The 21,820-nt window shown below is 58.9% G+C and overlaps 6 protein-coding genes across 6 annotated transcripts; 3 read left to right on the forward strand and 3 right to left on the reverse strand.

Annotated features, from left to right (window-relative positions):
* Positions 1 to 174: 174 nt before the first annotated feature.
* Positions 175 to 1,128, reverse strand: GLRG_02260 (uncharacterized protein; the record flags this gene model as incomplete). The annotated part of the gene is made up of 1 exon (XM_008092918.1): positions 175 to 1,128. One exon carries the CDS (start codon positions 1,126 to 1,128, stop codon positions 175 to 177), a length of 954 nt encoding a protein of 317 aa, XP_008091109.1.
* A 1,281-nt stretch (positions 1,129 to 2,409) lies between these two features.
* On the forward strand, positions 2,410 to 3,492 carry GLRG_02261 (fic/DOC family protein; the record flags this gene model as incomplete). Its single annotated transcript, XM_008092919.1, has 1 exon — positions 2,410 to 3,492. One exon carries the CDS (start codon positions 2,410 to 2,412, stop codon positions 3,490 to 3,492), a length of 1,083 nt encoding a protein of 360 aa, XP_008091110.1.
* Positions 3,493 to 6,183: 2,691 nt separating this feature from the next.
* On the forward strand, positions 6,184 to 10,353 carry GLRG_02262 (ABC transporter; the record flags this gene model as incomplete). The annotated part of the gene is made up of 3 exons (XM_008092920.1): positions 6,184 to 6,736; positions 6,799 to 8,064; positions 8,114 to 10,353. 3 exons carry the CDS (start codon positions 6,184 to 6,186, stop codon positions 10,351 to 10,353), a joined length of 4,059 nt encoding a protein of 1,352 aa, XP_008091111.1.
* Positions 10,354 to 14,949: 4,596 nt separating this feature from the next.
* On the forward strand, positions 14,950 to 16,086 carry GLRG_02263 (uncharacterized protein; the record flags this gene model as incomplete). The annotated part of the gene is made up of 2 exons (XM_008092921.1): positions 14,950 to 15,450; positions 15,499 to 16,086. The coding sequence occupies 2 exons, from the start codon at positions 14,950 to 14,952 to the stop codon at positions 16,084 to 16,086; spliced, it is 1,089 nt and encodes a 362-aa protein (XP_008091112.1).
* Positions 16,087 to 16,930: 844 nt separating this feature from the next.
* Positions 16,931 to 18,496, reverse strand: GLRG_02264 (uncharacterized protein; the record flags this gene model as incomplete). The annotated part of the gene is made up of 1 exon (XM_008092922.1): positions 16,931 to 18,496. The coding sequence occupies one exon, from the start codon at positions 18,494 to 18,496 to the stop codon at positions 16,931 to 16,933; it is 1,566 nt and encodes a 521-aa protein (XP_008091113.1).
* Positions 18,497 to 19,289: 793 nt separating this feature from the next.
* Positions 19,290 to 21,226, reverse strand: GLRG_02265 (DNA photolyase; the record flags this gene model as incomplete). The annotated part of the gene is made up of 2 exons (XM_008092923.1): positions 19,290 to 21,003; positions 21,054 to 21,226. The coding sequence occupies 2 exons, from the start codon at positions 21,224 to 21,226 to the stop codon at positions 19,290 to 19,292; spliced, it is 1,887 nt and encodes a 628-aa protein (XP_008091114.1).
* Positions 21,227 to 21,820: the final 594 nt, after the last annotated feature.

Raw genomic sequence — 21,820 nt, forward strand, 5'->3', positions numbered from 1 at the left:
GGGAATGTACATAATAGTGCCACGCCCTCCGGCAATCTCGACTGGTCACACAATAGTCGGAGGAGGCCGGTGAGAACGGTGTGCGAGAGCGCGGAGTACAGGATAGACCTAGAGTCGAGCTGGCTCAACACGTTCAGATTACTCCATGGCTACTTCAAAACGGCATCGCCTTCCCTATCTCCTGCTGGTGGATCCGAAACCGGTGCTGTCGTGACGTGCCGAGCTCGATGATGAACTGTTCGACCTGGACGGGCCGGCCCCCCACGAGCTTGAGCTGCTGTCGTTACCCCAGCCGCCGGTGCCGTACCCTGACTGGTTCCTCGCGCTGTTCCTGCCGTGATAGTAGCCGGCTCCGTAACCTGCAGCGCCGCCCGCGCCCGCGCCCGTCCAGAACCCGGGGCGCCATCCCTGCTGCCCGCCTTGGTTGGTGGGTTTCGTGCCCGGATACGGTGGGGGAGGGTCGTCGTCCTGGCCAAAGCCGGGGTCCCATCCGCCGCCGCCACCTCCGGGACCGCCGCATGGGCCTACCAAGTTCTGTAGGGCAGACTCCGGCGGGCGCCCGTTCCCGCCGGGCCTTCGATTCTGCGCACCAGCCACGCATGCCGAGTACACGATCCAAGCTAGAACGCCAACGAAGATGATTCCGAAGAGGTAGGCGCCCCAATCCGACTCGCCATCCCCATCCTCCCCTTTGCCGAGGTTCGGGTAGCGCCGCTCACCCTTGTCGGTCAGAGCGAGTCGGTACTGGACACCGCAGCTCCCGCGGAGAATGTACGGGTCGTCGGAGCTGGCGTAGCCTTCGCAGATGACGTCTGTCGACCCAAGCTTGAGCTCCTCGGGCAGCGAGGCGACGCAGGACCACTGGATGTCCTCGGAGGAGTAGCCGGCGCCCTGGTTGGTACACCGCATGACATCAATGTCGTGCAAGTCGCAGATGGCCTTGGAGGAGAGGCATTTCAGCTGCGGCGCGGCAGCTACGCGGCGGTGGGTCGTCTTTGCACCCCCGCCGCGGAGGGTGAGGGACTGGACCTCGGAGAGTAGGATTGCGTTCTTCGGCACCTTTGCGGCCGATGCCAGGCCTGGCAGTAAGGGAATTAGCCCCAAGCCGAGGACGAGTGGGCAATGCATGACGGTGATGCGTGGAGGGGCTCTTTGTTGCAAATGTGTATCCCAGTGCGACCTTGTGTCTCGTTCGGGCCGTGCTTGCCGGGAGACGTGAGGAGTATGTTCCTCGTCAGAGCATGAGAAACGACGTTTCCAAGCCGGTGGCGTGTTTGAAGGACGATGTAAAGTAATTCCGTGTATAATGCCTGCCCAAAACAAGGTAGATAAGTGTAAGGACAGATGTGATATTATTGCCTGGTTGCCCGATCGAGTGGTGCCGAGGGGAGGCTGCAGTCTTTGATGAAGGTGGCGTAGCGTGGCGAGTGGAAGCGGGCCACCTGTTTCTTGTGGCGCTCACCAGATCCGATTATCTAAGCAGGTCTGTCATGCTTCCATGGAAAAAAGAAGGCTTGACAGGTGTCCAGGTTGTGGATCGCCAATGACCCTTCACAACCACCAAATGTCCGTCCTTGCTTGGTCTGAGCGGTCGTTGTCAAAGCGCCTGACGTTGCACCGAAGCAATGCAGGTCCATGGATCTGTCTTTGGAGACTGATTCATAACGCGCTGAAAATCTCCACAGATTAGCGGCATCGGCTCGCTCTCGGCTCGCTCTCGCCAGGGTTACAACGCTTCGAACGATCCCTGGTCGTGTCCCACTCGCCTCTGTCGTCTGTGAGCGCATTTACGCTGAAAGTTGTTGTTGTTGTGTTGTTGTATTTAACGCCGGGCCGTCCCTATTTAGGGCAAAGGGCGCCTAGGCAGGTCTACTCTAGTGTACAAATATACTCTATTGCTCCCTCCTAGGAATCTTTCAGTTGCTTGTCCGTTGCTGTCAAGTGCCCAAGGCTCTTCAGTGTCCAGGTTCTGCCTCGGTCTCCCCCTCACCGCGTCTCTCGCCGCGGTCAGGGGGGTTACGCTGAAAGTGGCAACCAGAAGTAACCGTTGCGGCATTCATTACATTGGAGAGTCGGGTACTCTGTAGCGGGTGTGAGATTTGGCTCGAGGAGTCAGACTGGAGGGATCAGACAACGCGGGCCTTTTATCGCTCATTTCTCTGTTTTATGCACTGCAGTTGCATGGAGGGAAGAACGTGCACGGAGCCCATTTGCCGAGTTGGGGCTCTACGGGACCCATCCAGGTGCGATGAGGCGATATTTCATTTGAGCTTTCCAGCTTCCTCTCTAACTCTGTCGGGAGCAGGCATGGCATCCCTTTCGCGCAAAATGACTTGAACAGGTTCGTGCTAATGGTCGCATGCCCACGGAGTCCACCTCGTCGTTCATCACATCACGGATAGCCTCAAGATGTCTGGCAAGGCGCTCTTGAGCAAGCAACGCCAAGCGCGACGGGCATTGCTAACCAAAATCTACGAACCGGCGTTGCGGCTGCAGAGAGGGTCCCCAGAGTACGCCAAGCTCGGGTCCTCAGGGCGGATATGGGAAGACTACTTCCGGCCCGGCAACAGCCTCGAAAAAGGGTACGTAGGGCTCCAGCAGGAGCACAAGCGCATGCTGGACAAAATCGACGCCCTGAAAACAAGCCTTCCGACGGCGGAACTGAGTAAGACAGTGGTTTCGGAATACGCTCAACAGTCCGTCATGATTGAGAATAATCATTTGACCGTCGGAGACGCTAACCGCATCCTCGAGTCGTTACAAATGGGCGTTTTCAGACGCGTGGACCTGGCTTCAATGCCCAGTAGCGAGCTTGTCAAAATCGTTACATGCAAGACCGAGGGCGGCACCGACTCGGCGACTAACGAGCTGAGGAACCACATTGTCGCATCGCAATGGATCGCCGAGGGCGCGGCAGCAAAGGCTCGCACGGCGGGACTCCGCGAGGATGAGGTGCGGGATCTCGCCGTCGTATGTATCCGAGACACAGAATCCGAGGCGGCCTATGAGGCGTCGAGAGGCGGATACCAGGCCGGATGCCCCAAGGCCGGCACCCTGGTGTGGGGAGCACGCGTTCCGCTTGGAGAATATCGGAACCTACCCATCGCAGTGCGCAGCAATCGTCTACGAATCTTCCCCTACCCACAGGAAGTCCCCGCCTGCGTTGCGCGGTTCTTCGAGTGGCGCGACACGCAGCATCGCGAGAAGACGCTGCACCCGCTAGTTCTGGCTTGTCAGATGACGGCGTACTTTGTTCACGTTCACCCGTTTCCCGACGGTAACGGGCGCACCAGCCGCTTGATCATGCAGGATTACCTCGCTCGTCAAGGCTACTTACCAGTTGTCATCCCAGGGTTGGAGCGGAAGGACTACTTGCGGATGATTGACGACGCCTGCGAAGGCAAACCGGGTGAGCTCGTAGCGGCAGTCGTTGAGGCCCAGCAGGCGGCGCTGCACATGTTCTCCACGCGTTGCCAGGAGGCCGGGCGCTAAAGGGTTGGGTTGAGAAGGATCCGAAAAACGGTTCGTGTCCGTGATTAAGCGAATGCGAGAAACAAGTGTGTAGTGGCCCCACTGTCAGCAGCAGAAAGTACTTGTGTTATGTCCGCATGGTCAGGTCTTGCACACCCCTATCATGTCTACACCGAAGGGCCCAATGTCCGGCCGCATAGTGTACAGGCGGGCAGGTTTTGTTTGTCTTCCAGAAGGTCACGCCTGGTTACGCCAAGGCCTATCCCTGCTTTGCGCTAAGGCGTTGAAGCCATTCGTCCAAACCAGTTGCTATTCTAGTATTGGGACGATTAACCATTGGGCGACGGCAGGCTTCTCCCATATATTGAGTTGAGCACCGTGCATGGTACTTTTACTGTGTTTGTTATTACTGCGCATGGTTAATATTGTGTACCTGTGTGATCTTAAGAGGGACCGCTTTGTATTAGTTAGTGCCTTAGCAGGCATTTCCCACCTCTGACTATCCTGTTAAACATGAGCATCTAGGTAAACCCAACAAAATCTTCTTTGACCACTAGCTGCCGCCACCGCTTTCAGCATGCGCGTCCCTGTGACAAATTGCGAATCTCATTCTTAGCATCGGGCCGGAAGACGCTATCGCCGGCTTGGGTGGCCCGGACATAAGCAGGGCAGGGCCACGTCCAGCACACCATAGGTATCTATGTCGAGGGGGGTGGTGGGCGTGGCGGGGTAATCATGTCGCTGCGAGAGAGGACAGTCGAATCTCCGCCGTCAGACCAGGAAATAGCTAGCGCCCGGGGTTGGAGAGGGCTTTTCGCAAGGAAATGAATGGATCGGAAGTCGGGCTTGGTGAACCCCGAGGGAGCGCGGCTAAGCGGCGTTAGGGCGCAGCCGACTGACTCAACCCGGTAACCGGACCCGACCTACCTAGGCAAGACTTTTACGGAGTAGTACCTACGACAGGTACCGTATCCTCTGGTTAAATTCGTCCACATCTACTCTGCAAGCTAACGGCAAGTGGTTTAGCTGCCGCTACACATGCTAAGCCCCGTAAAGAAGGCGGTCAAGCCATTCATCCCCCTTGCCAGCTAGCTCGCTGCTGACGTACATGACTAACCCGTGCTTTTGCCACATACAGGCCCCTGTTTCTGCCAGCGCACTATACCCGTCCCGGCGGCCGCGATACCGCTTACGGTTAGCCTCCAGAGTGGATGTGGGCAAATTTAACCAGAGGATACGGTAGATCCTCTTCCGCTCCTGCCCCTCGACGAGACAGAGCGGACAAAAAGCTCGTAATATGTTCGAGGGCTTAGGTACGTAATGTCTGATTGAGAAGTGCGTCGGCTTGGCGATCGGATGACCTTAGCATGACGCGCAGAGGGCGGGCAGCGTAGGTAGGGAGGCTGACTTGACAATGCAGCGACCCAGAAAAGCTTAGCAGACGTCGTCCCATGTACGCACCGTCGGTCGGGCAACCGAAATAATACAACCTCGGCAGACCGACTGCTATAACTGAAGAGGCACAGGAGGCCAGCTTACTTGGTCGAGGTGTGTACTACTTTGAGTAGTAGGCACGCATGCATCTGTACAGGGTACCCGCGTATCGCAGAGCTTTCCTTCCCCAGACTCGAGCACAAAATGTCAATCCCGACTGTGGATTCCGCTAAATCCCGGTCGACCGCACCTCGCACGTTTCTGCAAGCTTATTCACTGCACCAAGTGTACTAGCACATGGTGGTCATCACTATTGGTACATTAGGTATGGTAACACCACAACGGTGGAGGTGCTATTGCACCCCCCCCGATGACTCTTCGCGGCGTGCCCTCCTATCGCACCAAGCTGATGGGCGCGCCCGTCTGATAGTGAGACGGACCTCTTATTCCACCGAGGCACCGATCGATGCGCCTTGCCGAGTCGAGATACGCACGCCTGCGGCGCGGGTCAAGAATGGCCCAGGTAGCAACTGGGCTAGTGACTGTTCGGGAAGTTGACAACAGCGAGGTCAGGACCCACACCGGTTGGCCATCATCCACCATGTTCTACCTATTGCTGGCCCAGGTCCCCCCCACTATTCGCCCCATGTCCTTGTCCCAGACCCATCTATGATCTATCTACCTACCTACCTAGTTGATACCAAAAAGTGAACACCCCAGTCCGTTCACGGGGACTTTTATAGGTAGTTTTCTCCCTTCACTCTTGCAACGCCACGACGGATGATTAGCCCCAATCCCCTATCCTGGCTTGCAACACGAGTGGGAACGCCTCTTCTTCTCGATCTAACCTTGGTTTGTTAATAGTCGCGAGGGGAGCCCGTTTATCGTTTCCCACAATTTTGTCTACCCACCCAGACCCTTTTTCGTTTGCGTCTGTTGACCATCTCCATCCGGTCGGCTGCAAGACATTTGCTGGCTTCCACCGTCATCGGTTATTGTTATTCTTCTTCCTTCTTTCCCTTCTTCTTCTTCTTCTTCTTCTTCTGCAACTGACCTCTCGCGCATCAGGCAGCTTGAGAAGCCCATGTCTGTGCAACGGCATCCCATGCGATAGGAGAAGAAAAAGAAAAGAAAAAAGTGTCATTTCGAGCTTGTCGTACAAACATCAACGGTCGGTGGCGGCATCTGGCTTGCGCGCCGCGCATACCTGCACAACAAGCTCGCCTCTTCAGCTCCCGATTCCTCGTCTTGCGCAGCTCTGTTGGAAGACCCCCCAGCATGACGCTCGAAAACGAAAAGCCCGCCGGGGTTACCCAACAAAACTCGGCGGAGGTGATCGAGAAGTCTGGCAATGGCCACTCGGACAGGGCATCGTCACACGGCGACTCGACTGAGGTGGACGCCTCCGGCCCGCCCAAGAGCCGGAGCGCTGAGCCCAACAGCCTCGAAAAGGCCGATTCCAAAGCCATTGCGCCCAAGGAACCCAGCGATGACCCCTACGAGCACCTCCCCGAGGACGAGGCCGCCATCCTCAGGCGCCAGGTCTTCACCCCCGAGGTCAAGGCCGGCATTCTGACACTGTACCGTTATTCCTCGACCAACGACCTTCTCATCCTCGCCGTCGCCGCTCTTGCGTCCATCGTCGTCGGCGCCGCTCTGCCCCTCATGACCGTCGTCTTCGGCAACCTGCAGGGCACTTTCCAGAACTACTTCACCGGCATCATCACCAAGGACGATTTCAACCATAAGATGGTAAGCCTGGTTTTGTATTTTGTATATCTTGCAATCGGCGTCTTTGTGTGCCAGTACATTAGCACGGTCGGCTTCATCTGTAAGTTTGCGCCCCTAGCGGTATCGTCCGAACTGGCTCCGAACTAAGGCTCACCAAAATAGACACCGGAGAGCACATTAGCGCCAAGATCCGCGAGCACTACCTACAGAGCTGTATGCGCCAGAACATTGGCTTTTTTGACAAGCTGGGCGCCGGCGAGGTGACGACCCGAATCACGGCCGACACCAACCTGATCCAGGACGGCATCTCCGAAAAGGTCGGCCTCACACTCGCCGCCGTCGCAACCTTCATCTCGGCATTCGTCATCGGCTTCGTCCACTACTGGAAGCTCACCCTGATCCTACTGTCCACCTTCGCCGCCCTAATGCTCAGCATGGGCGGCGCCTCGAGATTCGTCGTCAAGTTCAGCAAGCAGTCGATCGAGTCTTACGCCCAAGGGGGCAGTCTCGCCGACGAGGTCATCAGCTCCATCCGTAACGCCGTCGCATTCGGCACCCAGGACCGCCTGGCCAAGCAGTACGACGTGCATCTGACCAAGGCCGAGAAGTACGGCTACCAGGTCAAGGCCGCCATCGGTATCATGGTCGCCCTTATGATGACCATCCTGTATCTGAACTACGGCCTCGCCTTCTGGCAGGGAAGCAAGTTCCTCGTCGAGGACGGCATTCCCCTGTCCGATATTCTCATCATCATGATGTCCGTCATGATTGGTGCCTTCAACCTCGGAAATGTCGCGCCCAACGCGCAGGCCTTTACGACCGCCCTCGCCGCCGCCGCCAAGATCTACAATACCATCGACCGTGCCTCCCCGCTGGACCCGTCGGCCGAGGACGGCATCAAGCTCGACAAGTTCGAGGGCTCCATCCGTCTTGAGAACATCAAGCACATTTACCCATCCCGCCCCGAGGTTACCGTCATGGAGGACGTGAGCCTGACCATTCCTGCCGGCAAGACCACGGCTCTGGTCGGCGCGTCTGGCTCCGGCAAGAGTACGATTGTTGGTCTCGTAGAGCGTTTCTACGACCCCGTCCGCGGGTCCGTGTATCTGGACGGCCACGACATCAGCACTCTGAACCTGCGCTGGCTCCGCCAACAGATGGCCCTCGTCAGCCAGGAGCCCACGCTCTTCGCCACCACCATCTACCAGAACATCGCGTACGGCCTCATCGGCACCCGGCACGAGAAGGCCACCGAGGAGGAGCGGAAGAAGTTGATCGAGAACGCCGCCAGGATGGCCAACGCACACGACTTCATCAGCAGCCTTCCCGAGGGCTACATGACGAACGTCGGGGAGCGCGGGTTTCTCCTCTCCGGTGGTCAAAAGCAGCGTATCGCCATCGCTCGCGCCGTCGTGTCCGATCCCAAGAGTAAGTCCGTCCGGCCAGCAGAGACGACGAATTCCGGCTAACCTTGCAGTTCTCCTCCTCGACGAGGCCACTTCCGCGCTCGACACCAAGTCGGAGGGCGTCGTGCAGGCCGCCCTCGAAGTTGCTGCCGAGGGCCGCACCACCATCACCATTGCCCACCGCCTGTCGACAATCAAGGATGCCCACAACATCGTGGTCATGTCCAACGGCCGTATCGTCGAGCAGGGCACCCATAATGAGCTCCTTGCCAAGAACGGTGCCTACTGTAACCTCGTTTCCGCTCAGAACATCGCCCGCGTCAACGAAATGAGCCCCGAGGAGCAAGAGGCCATTGACGCCAAGGATGACGAGCTCGCTCGCGAGAAATCCCGCGTCTCTGAAAAGGGCTACGTCGTCGACCCTGAAGACGACATGACGGCTAAGATGCAACGCACCACCACCTCCAAGTCCCAGTCGAGCATTGCCCTGCAGAACCGGGCGGAGGAGGGCGAGGCCAAGTACAGCCTGTGGACCCTGATCAAGCTCATCGCCTCCTTCAACAAGAAGGAGTGGAAACTCATGCTCCTCGGTCTCCTTTTCTCCATCATCTGTGGCGGCGGCAACCCGACCCAGGCCGTCTTCTTCGCCAAGCAGATCACGACCCTGGGGGTTACCATTACCGACAGCACCCCCGAGGCTGTCCGCCATCAGATAAAGAAGGACTCGGATTTCTGGAGTGCCATGTACCTCATGCTCGCCGGCGTGCAGTTCATTGCATTCGTCAGCCAGGGCGTCATCTTTGCAAAGTGCTCTGAGAGGCTCATCCACCGCGTCCGCGACCAGGCCTTCCGCACCATGCTGCGCCAGGACGTCGCCTTCTTCGACAAGGAGGAAAACACGGCCGGGGCACTCACCTCGTTCCTCTCCACCGAGACCACCCACCTGGCCGGGCTCAGCGGTGTCACCCTCGGCACCCTTCTCATGGTGTCGACGACCTTGATTGCCGCCCTGGCCCTCGCCATCTCCATCGGCTGGAAGCTCGCGCTCGTCTGCACCGCGACCATCCCGATCCTCATTGGCTGCGGCTTCTTCCGTTTCTGGATGCTCGCGCACTTCCAGCGTCGCTCCAAGGCGGCTTACTCCAACTCGGCGAGCTACGCGTCCGAGGCCATCTCCGCGATCCGCACCGTCGCCTCGCTCACGCGTGAGGACGACGTCATCCGCCAGTACCAGGAGTCCCTGGCCATCCAGCAGCGCGCGAGCCTCATCTCCGTTCTCAAGTCCAGCTTGCTGTTCGCCGCGTCTCAATCTTTCATGTTCCTGGCCTTTGCTCTCGGCTTCTGGTACGGCGGCACGCTCATCGCCGACGGCGAGTACAACATGTTCCAGTTCTTTGTCTGCTTCTCGTCCGTCATCTTCGGCGCCCAGTCCGCCGGGTCCATCTTCTCGTTCGCCCCGGACATGGGCAAGGCTCACCAGGCCGCCCGCGAGCTCAAGGTGCTGTTCGACCGCAAGCCGACCATCGACACCTGGTCCGAGCAGGGAGCCAAGCTCGACGCCGTCGACGGCACCCTCGAGTTCCGCGACGTCCACTTCAGATACCCAACCAGGCCCGAGCAACCCGTCCTCCGCGGGCTGGACCTCGTCGTCCACCCGGGACAGTACGTCGCCCTTGTCGGCGCCTCTGGCTGCGGCAAGTCCACGACCATTGCTCTGCTCGAGCGCTTCTACGACCCCCTCGCGGGCGGCATCTTTGTCGACGGCAAGGAGATCAGCACGCTCAATGTTAACGAGTACCGTTCCTTCATCGCCCTTGTCAGCCAGGAGCCCACATTGTACCAGGGCACCATTAGGGAAAACATCATCCTCGGCGCCAACAGCGACGTCACGGACGAGGCCATCGAGTTTGCCTGCCGTGAGGCCAACATTTACGACTTCATCGTCTCGATGCCCGAGGGTTTCAACACGGTGGTGGGCAGCAAGGGCGCCCTGCTCTCTGGCGGACAGAAGCAGCGCATCGCCATCGCCCGTGCCCTCATCCGCGACCCCAAGATCTTGCTGCTGGACGAGGCGACGTCGGCCTTGGACTCCGAGTCGGAGCACGTCGTCCAGGCCGCGCTCGACAAGGCCGCCAAGGGCCGCACGACCATCGCCGTTGCGCATCGGCTCAGCACCATCCAGAAGGCCGACATCATCTACGTCTTTGACCAGGGACGCATCGTTGAGCAGGGCACTCACGCCGAGCTGATGAAGCAAAACGGCCGCTACGCCGAGCTGGTCAACCTGCAGTCACTGGAGAAGAGTGCCTGATCGCGCGCGCGCGGGGGGGATGTTTGTTTTAGTGTGAATCGCATTTGTCATGCTATCTCCGAGATATCCGGATCGCGACGCTGATCCATGTCTATTTTGCATTGTTGGGCGTTTTTTATTTTTATTTTTTAATGACAAGGGACAGGGGTGTGTGATAGTGGTTTAGACTGGCCACTTAGATAGACGTCGAGCAGCTGTATGTTTAACTTGGTTCCACGGGCAGGGTTGAGAATTTATACTCTCTCCTCCACCAGTGCGACCTCGTCGTACCCAACTACTAAGAAGTCATCCAATCTTTTAACGACCACTTGTCTTCCCCAGCAACGTGCTTAGATCGTTCGCCACCGGCAGTCCAGGGCCCACGGCTCAGGACGATGCTCTCGAGCGCATAAACAAAGCATTCGTGTATACGAGCCCAAAAGCCAAGGCTAGCCGGCAGCCTTGCTACGGTACTGCCTGAAGATGCCGTTCGGGCCGGGCGGCTTGCATACCATATGGGGGGCCACGTCATGTGTCCGCGCGGCTACGATCTCAGTAGCGGCGGTGACGTTCTCGATCTCTCGTCCTCGAACGGCCCATCAACACGACCTTGAGCGCTGTGCAACTGCCAGTCTTTGGCCCCGGCAAGGGCAGATGATGATGCGTCCCGGCGGCTGTTATCCACGTAACCAGCCGAAGCCGGGCTGCCGAGCCGCCGAGCCCGGTGCATTTCCGCCCTCGCCAGCCTGGCCTGTGATGGAAATGGATCGAGGAGTATGTCACTGGCGATGCCGTGTGCTCATCGCCCGTCTCGGCTCGCTTGGACCAACTCGTGCCAGACATGTGTCGCAGAAAAGCGTGGCGGTGAGACATGTCTTGAGGTCCCTGTAACGAAAACTGACGGCATGCACATTGGCCCTACGAACCGCCGCCAGACATGTAGGGAGTGTAGGGTTCCAGCCACCGAATGTTTTGGCGACTTCGTGTCCTGAACCTTTGGTGTTTGTTTCGGAACTCCCTCCCTCCTGCGATGCCGTGGCCCTTGAGACCGGCCTGGACAGAGTTGTACGACGTTCTACAGGAGTCCGGTCTGTTGCCGGACCAGACGGAAACGGCTGGCGCCGAACGACGTTGTTCAAACCACTTCGTGTTCGTGCAACATGCGCGCGAGCCGACGAGCCGCCTGTGGGCGTCGGGTGGATGAGGGGAGGGAGGCAACAAACAGTCACGGCTGGGTGCCAGTGGGGTGTTGACACGGAGGCGCATCTATGAGAAGGCCGAGCCAGACGATGCGTGGCATGCTGGCATTGGTGTCCTGGAACGCCCAACGGCTGGCATAGGGGGACAGGTCAGTCGTCGGTCGAGAGCGCCCGCCGGCTGCCTTTCTCGGTTGAGCGCGATCGGTGGCGCCGTTGCACAAATTCCGCCACACGGGCAAGAGCTTAAGCGGTTTCCATGTGACAGCATGAGGGGAGGCGCAGGTACCCGCCGATTAGCAGAGGCGCCGCGAAAGCCGACTTGATAGACCTCGCATCGTCGGGGCACTAGCCCGCCGCGGTGGGGACCCAAGGAGAATCGGAGTCGAGGAGGCGAGCCAGAGCCAGCCAAGCCGGGCCCGCCTCTTTCGGGGCTGCGTGATGTTCAAACACGCAACGATGTAAGATGCCGCTCCTGCTGGGTTGATCGGCGTATGAGGATGGCCGGGTGGCACGACTTGAGGTGAGCTGTATCACTCTCAGCAAATACTGGTTGGTGGGCCGAGACTTCTCGAAGGCTGGAGGGAGCGACTCCGTCCTGCAAGGAGCCGATGGCGGTAATGAATCAAGTTGGCCGACTACCGGGCCGCTGCATCCGATGGTAGCAAGAAGGAAGACTGGGTACTCCATAGCCGGTTTCCCTTTTCTTGCTGTATTTGACTTTGTCATGCCCAGGGCCCCAATATTGATGACGACGACTCATCGACAGCCATCGTCGTCCGAGGGCGAGCCGAACAGCAGTAAGTAATTTAGGGCGCGATACCAAGTCTCGGGCCTAGTAGCACTAAGCTCGGATAGGAGAGCTGCTGAATCATGACAAGAAGTCGACAACCAGGAAAACCCCTCACAGAGTTCGTTACAATTGCTACCTGGGTAATGTATCCGTACGGAGTGCCTAGTCAGGAAGGACCCCCATCTCCAAATGCATCGCCGGGAAGATAAGCTATAGACACAGATGGCGAACGGTGCGGCCTAAACGAGGAAAGACGACATTGATTACGGAGTATTGCTTGCTGGCTGTCGAGTATCCACATGCCCCGCCTCCCCCCCCCACCTTCCCCCGATGACAAGCCACGCTACAATTGGCCCCCAGCCGGCGTAGCACCTTCCAATTTAATTAACTGTTCTTGCTGTGATTTCGCCAAACCCCTCGCGCCCAGTGTATGCACGCTGCACAGTCATCTGGATCACGCCAGCCTGTGGGTCCGCTGGGGTTCCCTCATTCGCCCATGGCGACGGGTGGGTTGCGCTCTCCAACGCCGCGATGCGAGTGTGCTGTGGTACTGCTGACGGGGTCGCACAGCTCACGCGATGCCGGTGCAGAAAGTGCGGTGGCCGATCTCCGCGCACGCTGCTGGCAGGAAGTAGTAACAGTAGCAACGCGGATGCTCTCAGTTCTTGTCAAGTCAGGAGAGTTGCGCCAGGTGGGCAACATTGTGGACTCTCACCTGAAGACACATGAACGGGATCCGCCCCCACAACTTTAGGCGCAGCAACTGAGAGTCGGACATTGGAGCACAATGCACGCTCCCAAAGAGGGGAAGCATGGCGGGCCCATCTCCCGTCGGCTGGGTCTTGGATTTACTTGCTAGCCTCTTCCTGGGTCGTGATTCTGGAGTACCACAGAATCGGCCGGCCTCCCATCAAAGACAATAACCCCAGCCTGGCGTGCTGCCCGTTCCAGCCCGGTACCAATCAAAGGCCGTTGCCGCTCCTCCCTCGTTGCAACCCTGCGATGCCCACGAACCATACTACATAGTAGTAGTAGTAGAGTTCTAGACCCTCCGCTGGCATGCCCAGTCAACCACCCTCGCGAATGCTGGCAACCACCTCCGTCCTCCCCTGCGTTGCAGCCGAGGCAGGCCATCCGTCTTGGGCCCCTCCCCTGGAAGATTGCACCATGATGGGACTGTTTATCTTCCACCGTGCCATCGCGCTGCCTGCCTATATGCAGCGCACCTATTATGGCCATTGTGGTTCCTTGCTCGTGCGCCTCGGGAGTGTCACGCCGGATGTATATTCCGGCATTCATAATCCGGACCTTAGTTTGCATAGCGGGTCCCATGAAGTTGGTACGACGTCAACTCGAGTGCCCAAGGTTCCAAGGTTTCGACTGCGTAACCTGCTGTCATGGGTCCAACATTGGACGAAGACGCAGGCAGATGCAAAGGGAAGAAGTTTCATCCTCAGAGCAGGAATAAGAAATTCGATGAATAAAAACCACGCTATCTGACGTGCACCTGATTAATGCAGGTGCTGGCGCTGGTGGTGACCGAGGGGACGCCCCCATTGGGCTGTCGGGGAGGCGGCGGCAGATGCAAATAAATATTGGCTTATGCTGGCCGGACCCGACGCCAAATCTCCCCCTCGCCTGGCTACCCCTGTCTCCTCCAGCCAAGGGTGGCCGGTCCATTCCCGGGCCTGGGCCCAGTCCAAGTGTGTGCACCATCCAGAGCAGCGCAGCGCAACGCGACGCAACGCAATGGAAGAAGGGGAGGAAGGGACGTAAAAAACAAATAAATAAAAAAGCTCCTTCAGGGCCGGCCCACCCATCCATCCGTTAGGGAATAATACGACTTGTCCCCCCGGCTACCTGTCCATCGCCCGTGCTCCGCTGAATTGGCCCGTTCACAGCCCACCTCGTTTATTTCTTGTTCCTGGTTTTCCACCATGGTGCGAAGCTGCATCACCCCTGGACCCTGCTTGCTTCCTTGCCCAGCCTACCACGCCTGCCACCACGAGGACGAAGCCTGGTAAGCCGATATTGTTGCCATCTTACCCCCCTCCCACACCTCACCCACTCGTCGTCCACTTTGTCGCCTCCTTCATAACCTCTGCACCTCCCTCGCCAGCCAGGGATCGTCGCCGCCCTTCAAGAGCCCCAGCTTGCTTACTTGGCCAACTCACCAAATTCAACCGAGCCTGACGACCGACGATTCGACTGTGGTGGAGGACCATCGAACAACTGTTGACTTGCACAACCTCCTGGGCCGACGCTTATCCGCCAAAGAGCTTCCAAGCATCACCTCCAGCCGACGTCGAGACGACTCTTCAAGACTCTTCGGTCATCTTTGACCGAATCCGTTCGTTAATCAGTCACCTTCGTTGGTAGACAACAGCCTCGCAACCCACCCGCACCCAGTGGAGGGGTGTTCTTGTTTTTCCTTGGTGCCATCTAATTATCCACCATCGCTTGCGTGATCTTGTCGATCGCCCCCTAGAGATAATCAACGCCGATCAACGTGGGGTTCCCCAAGAGACCAGCGCGACACCGTCCGTTTTGGCCTTCTCACTCGACTTGCCGCCCGCCCCAGGACAGGATTATGTCCTGTCTCTTGCACCTGCGTACCGCAGCTTCATCATGATGGCACCCGCCTCTTTCACCATGCCTTCACTATCCATCCGCCCGCCGCGGTCACTATGGCTTTTCCTTTCCCTTGCCATCGCCTCCACAGCGCTGGCCTCGACGCCCTCATCCGACGCCCTACCGGCTCTAATCACCGCTCCTGCGGCGATGCCTCCCATGGACTCCCTTGTCGTCGACGACCGCACGCCCATCATGGTCAAAGGCCGCTGGACCATGGTCCCACATGAGTACGCCGAGCTGAAGAAGCGAGACGAGAGCATCACGCCCTCGCCAACCACTGCTGGCACAGCAACCCTCCAACCCACGACACTGACCGTCTCCGTGACGGTTCCCGCTGCCACGGTGGACCTTTCGTCGCCACTGCCCTCGCCATTCGACACCAGCCTCACCTTCAACTTCACCAGCAACGACGGCGCCTCCTGCCCGCGCTTCATCAACTCACTCCTTACGAATCAGAACTTCAAGAAATGCTACCCGCTCTCCATTCTGCTCCAGGTATGTGCAAGTCGTCGGGCCGTGTACGTCGTCAACTAACTCGCGTAGGGCTCTGAATCCTTCTTCCAGGCGGAAAAGCAGCTTCTGAGCATCGTGCGTGTGCTCGATGCCGCCTGCAGCGCTGATGTCGAATACTGCACCGGCTTTCTCAACGGCGTCGCCGGCAACCTCACCCTGGACTCCAACTGCGGCTCCGACTACCAGAGCGGTAACCCTATCGTCATGCAGGCCTACCTCGGCCTGAAGTCGTATGAGATGCTGTACAAGGCCACCTGCCTCACCGACCCGGACACGTCCATGTACTGCTTCGCCAACGCCGTCACCAACCTCACCACGCCCGCTAACGTCTACTTCTACTACCTCCCGCTCAACATGACTCTCCCCGCGAGCGCGAACCCCACCTGCGGGTCGTGTCTCCAGCGGACCATGGACATCTTCCAGACCTACACTATGAACCGCAAACTCCCCATAGCGTCAACGTACGAGGACGCCGCGGCGCAGGTCAACACGATGTGCGGCCCCGAGTACGTCAATGACACGCTCCTGGCCGCCGTCAGCATGGCGGTGCTGTCGGCGCCGTCCTGGACCCTCACGGCGACGATGCTAGCCCTCGCCACTGCCTATAACTTCCTATAGGTCATTCTCGGCGTCCGTCGGCGGGACGACGGCGAAGCGGCCGGCGCCGACGGTTACGAGTCATGCTTTGAGTTCTTTGATTTTGCAGTAAGCGCCATGATACCCTCGACATTCTCCAGCATTCAAACTTTGTAATTCTATTCGTCACATGGTCCGAGTCTCTCGGTCATGGAACTATTTATTGGTCCTTTTGTTTCGGTTTGCGTTTCGATATGAGAAGGTAGAAGAGCTGGGTCCCGAAAGGGCGGCTTCGGCTGGGGCGGTCTCGTGATACTGGGACAAACACGTGGCCGCCAAGGCGGAGATGAGACGGCGCTCTCACCAGGGATATACCGTCGGTCATGAACACGACGGCTATTGGCATCCGATGAGATGCAATATACATATAATCTTCGCACGTTGCGACTGTTAATACCATTCTTGTAGATACCCCTTTTTTCCCCCTTGTCGTGAGGGCGGTTTCAACCTTGGGGTAGAGGAAGACAGGTTGTCACGTTCATCTCAATACAACCCATTTAGACCCTCATGAGCGAGTTGAATGACGTGATGCCGTCGTCAAGATGCCCGTACTGGGCTGGACGCGGAGATGCCCATCGTCCGAGCGATAATGAAGTGTCGCAAAGGTCTCCGTCTGTTGTTCCTTAACGACTATAGGAAGGCGGGCGACATTGCAGGGGGGGCTTCACATACCAAGCTCGCTATATCCCGGTCTTTGGTGCCGGCTGCACTCGGGAACCTTGTTACATCCAGGTGTCGCCATTGCACTGACGTTGGAATGCGGGACGTTTGGTCTATTCTAGGAGGTCCATGTGACATTCAATAATATAGATAGCATGACCCGGACTCACTCATTCAGCCCAAGCCCCTCGAGCTCCTCCCTGAGAATCTCCACGGGGCGGAAGGTGCTGTTGAAGTGACCCAGCTGCAACACCCGCACCGGCACGCTCTCCTCGTCCACGACGGTCTTGCTGTCGGCCCTAGCTCGCTCGGCCTCGATCTGCGCCACGCTCTTGACCTCGGCAAAGTCGCCCTTGATGCCGCTCTTCTCCTCGCCCCAGATCTCGAAGAAGGGGCAGCCGCTCTCGGCGTACGATTGGGCATTGATAGGCGTGTCGGGGGCCGGCTGGCCAGTGACGGCGCTGAACGACTCGACGTCCAGAATCTGGAGGTTCACCATCACCGAGGCCTCGACGTCCCAGATATTGGCAGGGTGTGTGTCGGCTTCTATCGTCTGTTTGATGAGGCCGCCAGCCGCGAGGCCCATCTCCTTGACCTCCGGCGGGGGTGCTGCATGCGCGGGCGGGGCCATGCTTCGATTGCTCTTGCTTCGATTACTGGGACTGTGCTCGAGCAGCGCGGCCCCATCCGGACCTGTCTCCGCGATCACCTGTGGGGCAGCAGCAGCAGCAGCAGCCATCATAACCATCGGGGGCCCACCGCAGCGTGCCCGCATTCCGTATCTCATGGCGCCCCGATGCTGCGGGGACTGATGGCTAACACTGAGCGTCGAGAACTTGGGCGGAAAGTAGACGTCACCGAGCTTGGCATCGTCCGACAAGTCGAAGAATGCGGCCCCGAAGTGGCCAGAAGCTGCGCGGTTTCCGTAATCGCTGAGGACCTGCTCCTCGACGGCGATATCGAACTCAGCACTAACCAGCTTCTTGACGTCCCTCCAGGTGCTCTCGGTGGTGAGGCTTTTCTCGGCGAGGTTGAAGGTGCGGGTGACGACCTCGGAGTCCCTATTCTGGTATCGAACATCGAACTCGGCGGGCAAGTTCTTCTTGACGGGGATGAGCTCGATCTGGATGCCGCCCACCTTCTCATCCCCGGTGACCTGTGCCTCGACGGAGAAGCCGGACCCTTTGGGTTGCGCGACAAACTGTCGGATCTTGCCGTCCTCGGAGACGATGCCATCCAGCCAGTTTTGCTCAGGCACCACCACATAGTCCTGAATCGGCTGCCCGCTGCTGAGCATCTTCAGTCTCTTCTCTTTGGTCTTTTCGTTTTCTGTCATGGGGAATCCGGAGACGGCGTTGACGCCGCCGACGTAGATCTTGATGGCGAACGGCGCCCTGGAAGAGAAGCCGATCCACATGGCCTCGCGCTGGTACATGGGGAAGAAGACGCCGCCCTTCTTGGCCATGTCTTCGGGCATGTTGTGTGCGAAGTCGCGAACCTTGAAGAGGGGGAAGTTCCCCATGCCGGGGGGCAGGTTGTTGGTGTCTCTGTTGTCGGGCACACGAACGGTGCGGTTCAGCTGAATGGACAGGACATCCCTGTTGCCGCCATGGGATACGCGTATACTGTCGCCGAGGAGAACCGTGACCTTCCGGTTGTTGGCGACGGGCTCCTGCTTGGTGCGGATCTCGGGCATGACCTCGACGGTCTCGTGGTCGGCGGTCTGCGACATCTTGTATCGTGTGCGTATTTATTCAACAATGAGGGCAATGATGAGGGTGAAATGCCCCGTCTGTCCAGGAGCCCGCGGTTCCTTCTTATATCCCGGAAAAGAGGCTCTAAGGCGAGCAAGCAAAGGAGACGCAATTGGTGGCGTCCTTTGAACGCATAGCCCGGGGCGTTCTGATTGGTCGTCAATGCCCGATTAGGAACTCGCCGTCCCCGCCTTTTTAGGACTGAGCCTGTGCACGGATCAGATGCAGCGAGTTTTACGCAGCGGCGCATTCCGCTAAGGCAGGTAATACCACCGCGCGCATCCAAAAAATAAAAATAAACCCCCGAACCGACCTTTCCACTTTTCTTGATGGTGACAGAAAAAAAACGGGCGATTCTATTGGACTCCGCGTAGGTAGGTGCCTAACTACCTATTTCTTTTGTAAGGGAGCTGAGTGCCTGACGAGTAGGCAGGCACTCGGACGGAGCAGCGACTCCCGGCTTGGCGGCTCGAGTCGACCCACACGGGACCCCGGGCTGACGGCCACTGAGCGGCACGACAATCCAACGTCGAAGGCCGAACCAGCAAATAAATACATGCCCGGCGAAAGTTCCGTTGTCGTGCGCTGCTGTGGTAAAGCCAGGCACTCGGCGTGGTGGCAAGGCCTGACCGTTGTTTCAACATGGGGACATGCCATTCATCATTAATGCTACGCAATCATGTACTTCGCCTGGGACGATCTAGCCTACGGTTCGTCCGATCGGGAAAGGCTTCTGCGGGCATGCAAACACCGTTGCAGAAAATATCCTGGCTAGAACTTTTGTTTCTTATCGGCATGCTGCTCGGCGCTGCCCTCGTCGGCACTGCGCTTGGCCGGCGTAATCTCGTCTCCCGTGGGCTCCGCCTTGACGGCCGGATGGTCGTCTTCCGCATGGTCTGCGCGCTCGCCCTGGTCGCTCTCAAACTCGTCCATCATCTCGGTATCCTGACCCGCGAACAGCTTACGCCAGCTGCCGTCCAGGACCTTGTCGTCGTTGCCGTGCAGGCCGACCTCGTAGGCCTTCTTCATCGCCGCCAGGCACGCCGTCCTTCTCTCGTTAAAGTCGAACATGGGCTTCGGGTAAACCCCCCTTTCCTGCGTCTCCCCGCGGCCGGTCACCCTGACCCCTGCCTTTTTCTGGTCTGGCAGCGGAGCCTTCCACGGCTCGTAGATGTACTTGGCATCCAGGTCCTTCAGCTCCGGCACCCAACGCCGCACATAGGCTCCCTGCTTGTCCCATTTCTGCCCGAACGAGACGGGGCTGTAGCAGCGAAAGTACTGCGAGAAGAAGGCTGTGCAGCTAAGCCACTGCCAGTTTCCTGCGTTGCACGCGGGCTCGTGGTCGAGAAGCCACTCCTCAAAGACTTCGCAGCCGCGCTCCCAGTCAATATAGCAACCCCCTCGCGTAAGGAAGCAGGCGACCGAGTGGCGGCCCAGGTGGTGGATCCAGCCCTCCTCGCGCAGTTGTCGCATGAGCGCGTCGATCCACGGAAACCCCGTCACCCCGTACTTCCACCGCCTGAACCACTCGTCCGCCTGCGTCGAGTCGACGTGGTACTCGCCGGTGACGAGACCCGTCTTCGCATCGACCTTGGACGGCAAGTGCCACGGGATGAAGCGGCAGTAGGGGTTGTTGGCAGTCTGCGTGAAACTGTAGCCCAACGCAGCGTGCGCCGCGAAGTACATGTCGCGGAAGAGCAGCTGTCCGAGCAGGCTCTCCGGCACCTTTGACGCTCCCTTGCCGTACGCGTCCACGACGGCCCGTACCCTCCAGTAGAACTCGCGCACCGACAGCGCCCCAAAGTGCAGAAAGGGCGACATAAATGTCGTCGACTGCGGCTCGAACGCTGCGGGGCTTGTCTTCGGCTTCTCAAACGTTGCCGTGTACTTTTTGTCCGCCAGAATCTCCTCGAGCATCCCGAGCGCTCGTGTTTCTCCGCCCCTGTGTGGCGTGCTGGCCGGCGGAAAACCCAGCTCCTCCATCGTCTCGATTGCGAAGTCACCCTCCGGACCCGCAATCTTCGCGTAGGCCGCATCCCCCTCCGTTCGCTGCTCCGCGTTGAAGTCGGGCTCCGTCTCGGGCGGCGTCTGCCCGAAGTCCACCGGCATCTCACCCGGGTTCGGCAGGCTCTGCGGTGCGGGGATCGGCTTCGCGATGGGCCCGACCTTGGCGCCGGCCGTCTGGAGCTGCGATATGGACATGGTCGGCTTGCCGCCGTGCTTCGCGACGACGGCGTCGCTGTCCCACAGCGTCCGCCCGCTCTTGACGATGACCTCCACACCGGCCTCGCTGGCGGCCCTCATCACGACCTCATCCCTCTCGCGCGCGTACGCGTCCGTGTCCTTTTCAAAGACCAGGTGCGTCACCTTCCACGCCTTGAAGAGCTTGGGGAACAGCGTCTGCGGACCCTCGCGCAGGACAAAGAGCTTGGACCGGGAGTTCAGCTTGGTGATGCTCTCCGACAGGTCATTTTGACAATCGAGTCTGTGCGCTCCGGTAAGCTTAGGAGGCGTCCGGCCCGCCGGGAGACGTACAGAAACTGCCACCGGTTCAGGCCCCCGCGGGCGCGGTAGACATAGTGCGGATCCCAGGTGAAGATGGGCCAGAGGACGGCCGGGTCGAGGGCGAGGGCAGCTGCGAGGGCGGGCGAGTCGTGCAGGCGGAGGTCTGTTCGGAACCAGTAAATGACGCGCGGTCCGGTGGCCATTGTGGTCAGAGGCGAGGGATGAGTGTCACGATGACGACGATTGGGCGAATTCTCGAGATCAAAAATACACCGACCAGATCAGCATGCTGCAAAATGACAGGGAGCGTGCAGCCTGGCGCGCGCGCGCGTTCAGGCCGGGCTTTCGCTGCGAGAATTTGGCGCAGAGTCAATGATGTCAACGACTCTCTGCAACGCGACTGAGCAACGGGGGCCCCCCAGCAACAACAACAACAACAACAATAAAGTCCGGGGTCGGGTCCGCGGGTCCGTCAAACGGGAAGTCGTACAAGTTGATTTACGATCCGCCCATCCGCCCTACATTCCAGAAGGCTTAGCGGCTACCGAATTGCGCGGCGCACCGCGGCCCAAGTTCCGGGTACCCTGATTCGCGGTGCTGCAGATCGTCTTTGGATGACGGGATATGGTTGCAGACAATCACCAGAGACACACGCATACCTTCGGAAGCTCCCTCGCCGACCCCGATCGAACATGCCTCCTATCTCGGGCCGAAGGCCATGAGCACATGTTCACGAGTTGGGGGGGAGGGGTGCGACGATGGCCCGGCAGCCGGATAGAGATCGGCGGCGCCAGCGA

This window comes from Colletotrichum graminicola, assembly GCF_000149035.1.
Source record: "Colletotrichum graminicola M1.001 genomic scaffold supercont1.6, whole genome shotgun sequence".
NCBI classification, from domain to species: domain Eukaryota; kingdom Fungi; phylum Ascomycota; class Sordariomycetes; order Glomerellales; family Glomerellaceae; genus Colletotrichum; species Colletotrichum graminicola.